The 12,066-nt window shown below is 38.3% G+C and overlaps 1 protein-coding gene across 1 annotated transcript in view; it reads right to left on the bottom strand.

Moving 5' to 3' along the window:
• Nucleotides 1–6,702: 6,702 nt before the first annotated feature.
• The window catches only part of lancl2 (LanC lantibiotic synthetase component C-like 2 (bacterial)), a 28,390-nt gene continuing 23,026 nt past the window's right edge, over nt 6,703–12,066 (bottom strand). The window contains exon 10 of the mRNA XM_057824874.1: nt 6,703–11,768. Coding sequence (XP_057680857.1) covers nt 11,692–11,768 — 77 coding nt within the window. The 3' untranslated portion in view covers nt 6,703–11,691. The remainder of the gene's footprint in view (nt 11,769–12,066) is intronic.

Here is a 12,066-nt window from a genome sequence, read left to right on the forward strand (position 1 = left end):
AAAAAGCTAATAATTCAAAAAACCGAGGCAATCAAGAAGTCCAAAAATATAAAGCCTTTATTCAGTCATGGCTTAGTACAAATTAAAAAATGCCGACCTGTTTCGGCCGTGTAGGCCTTCATCAAGACAAACAGTGACTCTGCTTAGACCACCTCTTAAAACTAGTGACCAATTGTAAGTTCCGCATGGCCAGGTGAACTCTCTTTATCTGATTGGGGTCAAATGGCAGGTCAATTAGCAGCAGCAGAGAAAAAAGCATCCTAATAGCAGACCATCACAAGCAGGAGAAGGGGAAAAAAAAAAAAAAACACAATAAATTACATACTAACAAGGACCTTTAAAGATGACATCTCCCAAAAATTTTTTAGGTGTTACAACTTGAAATATCAAAGGCTATAAGGCAGAAAAGCAACAACAATAGTAATTCATTGTTTAATTTAAACTAGGTTTTCAAGATAGAAGATCTAACATATCTATCAAGACTGACTATGTTCTCAAAGACTTCTATCAAACTTTTAAATGACTAACGTTTGAATGACTATGTTCTCAAAGACCTCTTTCAAACGTTAGTCATTTAAAAGTTTGATAGAAGTCTTTGAGAACATAGTCAGTCTTGATAGATATGTTAGATCTTCTATCTTGAAAAGCTAGTTTAAATTAAACAATGAATTATTATTGTTGTTGCTTTTCTGCCTTATAGCCTTTGATATTTCAAGTTGTAACACCTAAAAAATTTTGGGGAGATGTCATCTTTAAAGTCCTTGTTAGTATGTAATTTATTGTGTATTTTTTTCCCCCCCTTCTCCTACTTGTGATGGTCTGCTATTAGGATGCTTTTTTTCTCTGCTGCTGCTAATTGACCTGCCCTTTGACCCCAATCAGGTGAAGAGAGTTCACCTGGCCATGCGGCACTACAATTGGTCACTAGTTTTAAGAGGTGGTCTAAGCAGAGTCACTGTTTGTCTTGATGAAGGCCTACACGGCCGAAACATGTCGGCATTTTTTAATTTGTACTAAGCCATGACTGAATAAAGGCTTTTTATTTTTGGACTTCTTGAGTGCCTCGGTTTTTTGAATTATTAACTAGGGTTGTTCCGATCATGTTTTTTTGCTCCCGATCCGATCCCGATCGTTTTAGTTTGAGTACCTACCGATCCCGATATTTCCCGATCCGATTGCTTTTTTTTGCTCCCGATTCAATTCCAATCATTCCCGATAAATTTTCCCGATCATATACATTATGGTAATGCATTAAGAAAAAAATGAATAAAACTCGGACGAATATATACATTCAACATACAGTACATAAGTACTGTATTTGTTTATTATGAAAATAAATCCTCAAGATGGCATTTACATTATTAACATTCTTTCTGTGAGAGGGATCCACGGATAGAAAGACTTGTGACTTTGTATATTGTGACTAAATATTGCCATCCATTGTATTTGTTGAGGCGGCACGTTGGCTGAGTGGTTAGCACATCTGCCTCACAGTTCTGAGATCAAGGGTTCAATCCCGGGCTTCGGCCTTCCTGTGTGGAGTTTGCATGTTCTCCCCGTGCCTGCGTGGGTTTCCTCCGGGAACTCCGGTTTCCTCCCACATCCCAAAAACATGCATGGTAGGCTGATTGAATACTCTAAATTGTCCGTAGGTATGAGTGTGTGCGCGAATGGTTGTATGTCTCCTTGTGCCCTGCGATTGGCTGGCAACCAGTTCAGGGTGTCCCCTGCCTACTGCCCGTTGTTAGCTGGGATAGGCTCCAGCACCTCCGCGACCCTCGTGAGGAATAAGCGGCATGGAAAATGAATGAATGAATGAATGAATGTATTTGTTGAGCTTTCAGTAAACGATACTGAAGGCCATGCCCGAATGCATGATGGGAAGTGGAACCATGACAAGTGGAACCATGACTGTGCCTAGTGCTACCAATTCATATATCTTCTCTGAGATGGGATATAACATAAGGTGTTATGAAAAAATATATAGGCAAAACGGCGCCATTACAGATGGAGCGCGACAATGCGTGAGTGGGTCGTGCAGCGCATGCATAATTTGCGTCAAATATTTTAACGTGATAATTTTTTTATAAAGTTAATTACTGCCGTTAACGCGATAAATTTGATAGCCCTACTTTAAGCCAAAACTAAAGACTCTGGATGAGTGTAAGACATTTTGTCTATAACATTAAATACAATTAGAAAACAATTTAATTAATATATATATATATATTAAAAAAGGCATGGCCGATATTTTTTTGCCGATTCCGATACTTTGAAAATGACGTGATCGGACCCGATCGATCGGGACATCTCTACTATTAACCCAGTGCTTCTCAATTATTTTGTTACGCCCCCCCAGGAAGACATGAACGTTCCGCACCCCCCCAACTCTCTGCCGTCACTGTAAATAGGCTGTTGTATCATGTCTATAACATTCTTATTATTATAAGTACACCTCTGCATAACGTTGTGTTCTTTTTAATATTAAAGAAAAAAATAATATCGATCAACTTCCAATAAAGTGTAAAAAAAAAAAAAAAACACATCCATTCTGTAAAAATACACTCAATACTTTTTTTGACCGTTTGATACTGAAAATAAATGTTAATAACATCGATAAATAACAATACATTTAAATTGATTAGCAAGATTAACTCAAGAGGACTATATGCCAAACAATTGGACCGAAACAACAAAAAATAGAACAAAAACGACCGTGTCGTTGGACAGAGGGGCAGTTTTTATTTTTGCTGCAGGCAGTATCAGCTCCTTTGCTATGGTGTGGGGTTATTTTGCACTGAGCAACTTGTTATGCCACCTTATATAATGTGCTCACTGGTTTACCACTGATAAAGCGGGACGACTGTTGGCAATATTCGGCACGTTTTCGCTGAAAAAAAAATTCCTGCCGTCCGCTGCGAACATTTTTAGACAAAGTAAACAGACTGGTTTTTCCTCGTCTCCCGCTGTACTAAAAGTCAAAGCCAAAAGCCAAATGCTACGTACGCTTCGTCATATTTCCTCATCTTAGCTTTTCATATCTCATGTGGTCTTTGCTGTGTGCTCTTGTTTGGTAAAAAAAATACTGTGCACATGCTGAAAATGAGAGCACCACTGCCACCCACTGAGTGTATGTGTAATTACTCTTTATTCTAGTATGGCAAAAAAGTATTTTCCCAAAGGTCATATGCTCCACCCCCAGCATCGCTCTGCGCCCCCCAGGGGAGGGGGCGCCCCACTATTTGAGAAGTACTGTATTAACCCACAGCAAAGCAAAATTGAAGCTGAGCTCTTGTTCATGTCTCATTTACATCTCTGAGAAATGAATAAGCAATAATCTAGGCCAGAGTGGTTTTCTTGGTTTTCTTGGTTTTCTCAAATTTGTCTCATGAGAAGTAAGTCTCATAGTGAGCATTACATGAGAAGGTCTGGAGAATAGTTCTACTTGCACGATCAACAAGAGACAACTATGAGTACTTGTGTCGATCTCAAATGTGTCTCAATTTTATCCCCTTACTTGGAGTCACGATCTCAGTAATGTCTCAGTAAAAGATATGGATGAGCAAAGTATTTTATTTCTTCAACTTGCCTCAAAGCTGCCTCTTTTACTGATCTCGCGGCGCGAAATTATATTGTGCCAGTCACAAATATTTCTCAATTTGATCTCCTTCCAGTCTGCAATTGCTCATTTTGGGTTTTCAAGATTCTTTCATTGTAAGAAAGAGTAGTTTTTGGTCTGACATGTCCAATCACATCTTAATTCATCTCATGACAAAATTCGAGAAAATATTACAATTGGTCAAATAATTTAAATAACATCTGGTTAATTTGGTTCATCTTGATCAATGTAAAAATTAGAGATGTGACCGAAAATTTGGCACCAAAAACTATCGGCCGCTACAAATGCATTATCGGTTTTTGGTTTCGAAGACCGAAAGTTTATCACAAACTAGTGTGAAGAATCTTAGTCCTCTTGCTTGATGACGTAATCAAAACAAGCAACACGCCGGCTGACGAGGTCTCGCTAAAACTACTGGCTCACAGGCAACATGTCTGCAATTTGGAAGTTTTTTTTTTAAATATCAAAGAAATAAATATATACAGTGCCTTGCAAAAGTATTCGGCCCCCTTGAATCTTGCAACGTTTCGCCACATTTCAGGCTTCAAACAAAGATATGAAATTTAATTTTTTTGTCAAGAATCAACAACAAGTGGGACACAATCGTGAAGTGGAACAACATTTATTGGATAATTTAAACTTTTTTAACAAATAAAAAACTGAAAAGTGGGGCGTGCAATATTATTCGGCCCCTTTACTTTCAGTGCAGCAAACTCACTCCAGCTTTGATTCCGAAAATATGACGGCAACTGTCAAAAGGCTATGTAAAAAAATTAACTAAAATGCTAAACTGCCACTCATGCATTTCATCTCCAAGAAGGAAACAATCTACCAATATCAGATTTACATATACACAAGTGTTAACAACAAGCATAACAAAATGCTTGTGTAGCATAATCCGTTTCCACCAATATTTATTATTTATTTTATTCCACGGACGTCATGGAGGTTTCACCAGCTGCTGCAGTTATCCGAGTCTGACGATGATGAGTCACGTCAATGTGCGAATGCACGCAGCAAAGCAAAACGCCTGGACTGATTTATCCGTTCAATTCGTGATCAGCAGAGATAGTTAGCTCTGATTGGTTCAAATGTGCATGTTTTCTGGAACACAGAGAAAAAAAAAAGTTGTTTTCTGGAACAGCAAAAAAAAAAAAAACGTTGAATTGATGCGACAAAAAAGGGCAATGCAGCATAAAATGGATCAAATCTTTAAGAGCAACGAAAGAGTTGAGGAGGCTTATTTATCATATTTAGTTTTATTTGCTCTCATGGGGAGGTTCAGAACATAGCTGTCGATGTGAACTTTGTACTTATATTTTTTATTTATGTTAGACTACTTATTCATTTTCTTATGATTTAAAAAAAAAAAAAATCAATGTTTGCGCGATCTTCAAAATACTGTATATTCCATTTCACTCTGCATAATGTAAGTCATTTGTACTTATTTTCCTGAATGTATGTTACTTATATATTATTAAAAAAGAAGTAAATGTTTACATTAACTTCAATTTTAATATACATCTTATGTTCTTAAGTAGTTAAAATTGACATTTGGCATTTAGTATGTGAGGAAAAGAGGGAAAATAAAAATTAGGAGATGGAGGTTGGGGTTATTGCTGTTTTTGTTAACTTTTATTTTGCAAATCATTGAAAAAATACAATTTTGAATGAAAATCAGTTTTTGTATGTGTTCTAGAAATAACTGTGCCAAAACAGTTTTCTTTGCATTTCAGTAGTTTAAGAAGTTTGACCACCCCCCCAAATAAATAAATAAATACAATTTCTGGCTCCGTGGCGACCTTCACGTCGGGGAGTTCCGGCAAGAAATTCTAGCCACTTTCACCCCTGATGAGGTCTTTGCTCATTTTGACCCATCACTTGCTCCTAAGGGTGCCTTTAGGAGCACAAACTCAGAAACAAATAAGCCGAGAATGAGATAAATTTGAGATGATCCAATTCGTCTCACGAGACGAGATTAAGCAACAGATGAGTAGCAAATTTTTGCTATGGGAAAGATTATGAAAACCTCCAGAATACATGTCTGCATTTTATTAGCAACTTTGAATTGCAATATTTTAACATAAATTATTTTAACATACACAATAAATACAGTAACAAAACACATACTTCTTTCTAAGCAGCTTTCTACTTGAGTTTTGCAGGTTAGCAAGTTCACACAGTTTAATGTTATGTCGGAGGCAGGTTGGAGTTTCAGTAGTAAAATTAGTGGCGTGTTCCCCACCTCCACAATATTGACGTCTTTTTACATTACTTACAGTGGCTAGCCGAAAAAAAACCTTCTAATATCCCTCCTCCTCGAAGGAGGCGGCATGTTGTCGACATGATGTATTTCTGTCGGGGCTGTGTTCGTGTGCGTGTGTGTGTGTGGTGGTGGTGGGGGGGGGGGGGGGGGGGGGGCAAGTCATCAGCCAATCAAACGTGCGTTTAAGGGGGGGGAACGGACTGGTACATTCAGCAAGTGAAAAGGAGTAAATGTTTGATCATAAAGAAAATGATTCAATTAATAAAGCTAGGGTCAGTTCTATTCTTACAACATATAAGAAGACAATCTAAATTACCTATATAACTAAACTCATTATATAATGCAAATCAGTTTGCTAAAAAGTTGGTGGGCACAATTTGAGCATCCTGAAAAGTTGGTAGTGTTATGTCCCTACCATCCCTATGCAAACTTATGCTCTTAGTTTGAAGGTAGAAATGTGACTAGTGGAGCTAACTAAACTAAACTAACTAACTAACCAACTCATACTCTCTACCTACTACACATACAGTATCCAATTTGGGCTGGTAATGAATGAGTTACTTTTTTTTGTTGTTTTTTACTGTTCATCCTTTCATACACTACATACACTGGTATGTACCAGCATTCAGCAGTGTATTTAAATGCAGTTTCTTCAAAAAAAAAAAAAAAAAAAAAAAAATCAAAACATTTTTTTTATTTGAAGATTTTTTTTGACAAAATAACTTTTATTCTAACAGGAAAAAAGAATCATAATACAAATAGTCCCCGGGTTACGAACAAGTTCAGTTCCTACGCTGGCGACGTAGCCTGCATAAGTCGGAATCAACCCTTTAAGTACCCCTAAATACCCTCTATATCTCAAAATAACTTTCCAAAAATATTTATTCAACATTGTTCTATCCTCGTCAGTGTTGTTAATAACGGCGTTAGAATATAACGTAATATAATGTTTATAATTTGTTGTTATCACAGAAGTGAAAACAACAAATTATAAGAAAAACTTTATTTCTCTTGTTATGGGCCAGCACTGGAGAAAATACCTTGTAACACTTAATAAGTCGTATGACATGTATTAATACTCCATATAAAGGCTAGTGTCAGGAATGCTGGGCAGGCAGGTGGTGTGTGGACCCAAGTGCAGGGAAAGGGAAGCGAGGCAAAAAGGTGGTGCAAAAGTAATTTAATTAAAGCCAACAGAAAAACAAAGTACAAACCAAAACTGAGGTAATCCCAAAAACACAGTTACAAACAAAACCCAGGGTATTGGCAAAAGACTGGACTCAAAAACTTGAGGGCTGTGACGTAGGAAGAGGCAAAGTTGACGCTGGCATGAACAAAGACATTGACATAGACTTTGAAGTTGACAGTGACGCAGCAAGGAGTGACAAGAAACTGGGTGCTTATATACACACACGCAGACAAGGGGTAACGAGACAACGAGGAACAGCTGGGTAACACAGGATGCAGATTGCAGGATACACTAGGAGAAGGCACAACAGGTGAAATCAATGGGCAATCACAGAGACAAGTCACACTAGGAGAAAACCAACACAAAACCTAACAGCTAGTTTCTTGCTGAAATCTGAGTAGCTAGCCTGTCTCATGCACTGAACGTCTTATTATTGCCACCCACGTAACCGAAAGCATAAAATGTAGCGACTCAGTTGTTTCACACTTGATGGATTCTTAGGATCGGTGCAGTGTCTGCAGTGATGCAGACTCTGTATCGGTCCGCTGTGATGAAGAAGGAGCTGAGCCAAAAGGTGAAGCTCTCGATTTACCAGTCGATCTACGTTCCTACCCTCAACAATGGTGACAAGCTGTGGGTCGTGACCGTAAGAACAAGATCCCGGATACAAACCGCCGAAATGAGTTTTACCGCAGGTTGTCCAGTCTTTCCCTTAGAGATAGGGTGAGAAGCTCAGTCATCCGGGAGGGAGTCAAGGTCAAGCCGCTACTCTGCCATGTCCCGCTGGCAGAAGGCCCTGGGGACAATCCAGGACACGATGGAGAGACTATGTCTCTTGGCTGGCTTGGGATCCCACTGGAGGAGCTGGTTGAAGTGGCTGAGGAGCGGGAAGTCTGGGCTTCCCTGCTAAATTTGCTGCCCCCGCGACCCGACCCCGCATTAAGCGGTAGATAATGGATGGATGGAAGGCCTTTTTCAATTTTCATTCCATTGTTCTGAGTTGAACCGGAGATTTTCATAATCATCCTAGCCACACTTGCTCTGTTAAAAAAGACGAGAGAAAAATCTATCTTATTTCTGGTATTTCTATTGTAGCTCGTTTTTGGTGACTTGACTTCTGGCACTCTAGTTTCTTTCCCTACTGAGCAGCGTGTGCCGCTGAGCCCCTCCACTGTTTTAAAGCAATCACAGGCGACACTTTGAGCTTCCCCTCATTGAAAGACCAACCTCTGCCACTCAATACAAAATCATTCGTCCTTAAAAAGTAAATGTTATAATGTCAGTTCCTTTTAAGTCAACGAATATAGTTGGTTGCCAAACAAATTGATAATAAAATGACTGGTTAAAACATGCTAATTTGAGAATTAAAAAAAAAAAAAAAAAAAATGTCCAAACATAAAAACCACTTCAACTATAGGTGTTCCACAGGGCAGTAATTAATCCCTCATTTTCAATTTTCAAACTGTAAAAATGCTCGTTGACATCTCATTTTTCAATCCACAATAAATACGCTTGAGTCACATTGGTGTTTCTTTGTAAAATATACTGCATAACAAGTGGTACATGTTTTTCATCACAATTTATACAAGATGATGGGATCGTTACACTCATTTGTCAAATAGGACAGAACAACATTTCAGGAAAAAAAGGACTTTCAGGACAACATCTAATTATGAAAAATAAGCATTCATGTGCATTCATATGCTGTCGGCCTCAATGACTTTAGTGTTAGCAGCAGTATGTATAGTGTGTACTTTTGATCTAAATGAGCGTAATTATTGGGCAGTGTCACTTTCGGTCATTCATCAGTAAATAGGGCATGTTCAAACTGCATAATTTTGTGCTGACATTTTATTCTGTACTGTATCGTAGTTAATTTATAAAAACTCGTAGAATACAGCTGCATTTAATAGTTTTGAAAAGTTTATTTAGTTTTTATTCAATTTAATGTAAAATACATTTACATTGAATTATCTTGGTGATTTTTAGAAAGCTTAGTGGTACGTTGTCTAAAATGTTGCTTTAGATAAACAGAACTCCTTCATATACAGTGGTATGAAAAAGTATCTGAACCTTTTGGACTTTCTCACATTTCTGCATAAAATCACCATCAAATGTGATCTGATCTTTGTCAAAATCACACAGATGAAAATACAGTGTCTGCTTTAACTAAAACCACCCAAACATTTATAGGTTTTCATTATTTAACCAGGATAGCATGCAAACAATGACAGAAGGGGGGAAAATAAGTCTCCTAGGCAGAGGTTCACTTACTTAAGAGCAACTGAAACCAATTTTTCCCAAACATTTAAAGTCAGATGTGTGCCCAATCACTGATGAGTGGTTTACAGCTGCCCTGCCCACGATAAAACACACACTTGGTAAGAAAGGTCTTGATGAGAAGCATTGTCTGATGTGCATCATGGCTCGGTCTAAAGAACTGCGATCAAGGATTTTTGATTTGTATAAAGCTGGGAAAGGATACAAAACTATCAGTCAGAGAAGTTGTCTACAAATGAAGAGAGTTCGGTACTGTTGCATCTCTCCCAAGGAGTGGTCGTCCACCAAAGATGACGCCAAGAGTTCAGCGCAGAATACTCAGAGAGGTAAAAAAGAACCCTAGAGTGTATGCCAAAGACACAGAAATCACTGACACAGTTCAATATCTCTGTGCACACATCAAATATATGTAAAACGATGGCCAAGAATGGTGTTCATGGGAAGACTCTACGGAGGAAGCCACTGCTACCTAAAAAAAAAAACATTGTTGCTCATTTAATGTTCCTAAAAAGGCACTTGGGCACGCCACATAAGTTTTGGCAAAATATTTTGTGGACTGATGAAAACGAAGTTGAATTTTTTGGGAGTAACACACATCATGTGTGGGGGAAAAATGGAACAGCTCACTAACATCAACACCTCATCCCCACCGTGAAGCATGGTGGAGGGAGCATCATGATTTGGGACTGTTTTTCTGCCTCAGGGCCTGGACAACATGCAATCATTAATGGAAGAATGAATACAAAAGTTTATCAGGATGTTTTGCAGGAAGACATGACATGTTGTCAGACTGTTGAAGCGAAAAAGAGGATGGATGCTGCAACAAGACAATGATCCAAAGCACGGAAGTAAATCAACTTCAGAATGGTTTCAGAAGAACAAAATACACGTTCTGGAGTGGCCAAGTCAAAAGTCCAGACTTTAACCCCATTGAGATGCTGTGGCATGACCGCGACAGCGATTCATCCCAGGAAACTACAGCAATTTTGTAGAGAAGAATGGGCCAACATTAGTCTTGATTGATGTGCCAGACTGATCTGCAGATACAGGAAGCATCTGGTTGAAGGGGGCACAAACTATTCAATTGTCACGTTTACATGGAGCCAAATATTCCAATTACAATCGGAATATTTGTTCAAACCGAATAAATGTGTTCCATATAAACACCTCATTCGGAATGAACAGGTCCAAACCGAATGGAATTTCATTCCGATTCACAGGGGTGGAATATTCCTTTTCCCAAACCGATTAGAAGTAAAATTATATCATGTAAACAGGGAAGCGGAATGGTGTTTGGTTGCGTTCTTTCTGCGCATGCTCCGTACTGACGTGGTGACGTCACTCGGTGACGTAAGTAACGTCACTTGCAACATGGCTTCCAAGCACACGCACAGCGCACCCACACAACTTTTTAAATGAATGGCGTATCATTCTGAAGTTTTGTTTCCACTCGAAAAGTTAAAACAGCAGCTGATCTGACGATCGATCTCCATGTTTTGCAACGTGACGCTTTGTTTTGATTAATCTGCGCATGTCAGACTGCAGTTGTCAAACGTCCTTTCGGAATAAAGGCAGTCACATGTAAACGCTGGATCGGAATAAATGAAGTGACATGTAAACAGCTGATGTGAAATTTCCATTCGGAATGATTTGAATCGGTATGAATAAAAGTCAGCATGTAAACGTGGCTAGTGTGATGATTCACTTACTTATATTCCCCCCTTCTGTCATTGTTTGCATGCTACCCTCGTGAAAATATGAACACCTATAAATGTTTGGGTGGTTTTAGTTAAAGCAGACACAGTATTTTCATCTGTGTGATTTTGAAAAAGATCAGATCACATTTGATGGTGATTTCATGCAGAAATGTGGACATTTTTTAAAGGTTCAGATAGTTTTTCATACCACTGTAAATAACTCATGAATATACCAGTTACCTAGTTCTGCTAATACAAGGATATTGCACCAAATAGTTTAATTTCTGAATTATCATCCAACATGCTTTAATGTGTTTTGCTTCTTTAAAAAAAGACAAAAGACTGTTACCAGAAAATAAATAAATAATTGAAAATACAGGATGAAACAAAATAACCACATCGTTGACAGGACATGGAGAATCAAGTTGAGCATGCACGTGAATACAAATACAATACGTTCACTACACACGGTCAATGGATTGACTTTCTTGGCCCTGTTTCTTTAAAGGATGTGTGACAATGGTGTCAATAGAAAGCCATTTGAACATTCATGTTTGGTTAAAAAAAAAAAAAACTCTCCTTAAATTCCATGAAACAAGTAAGATGATTTCTGTTCAAAGCTCGTCTTGGCTCCAGCAGATCAATGTTCAAAGGCAGGGAAACAGGACGTTTCAGGTGCCGCCATCTCTGACAGGTAGTGGATGGTTCCCGCCATACCTAATGGGTCAAACAGGATTTTGAATCTTAATACACTGACAATCAATTTTGACACTGAAATCCAGAGTTTATGGTGGTAGAAATAGAAATATCTTTGAATAACCTTCAAATTGACCTTACTTTGCTCTGATATACAGTATCAGTAAGAGTACTGAAACACTGAAAAGATGGACACATTCACAAAAATGGAGAGGTTAGAATTTGACTGAAAAGGTTGTAGTGCATTTAAGGTTCACTCTGAAAATCAATGACTCTTTGTGAGTGGTTTTTTCTTCCCTGTAAAAAGACTTTCATGACT

The sequence above is a fragment of the Corythoichthys intestinalis genome, chromosome 20 (genome assembly GCF_030265065.1).
Source record: "Corythoichthys intestinalis isolate RoL2023-P3 chromosome 20, ASM3026506v1, whole genome shotgun sequence".
Taxonomy (NCBI): domain Eukaryota; kingdom Metazoa; phylum Chordata; class Actinopteri; order Syngnathiformes; family Syngnathidae; genus Corythoichthys; species Corythoichthys intestinalis.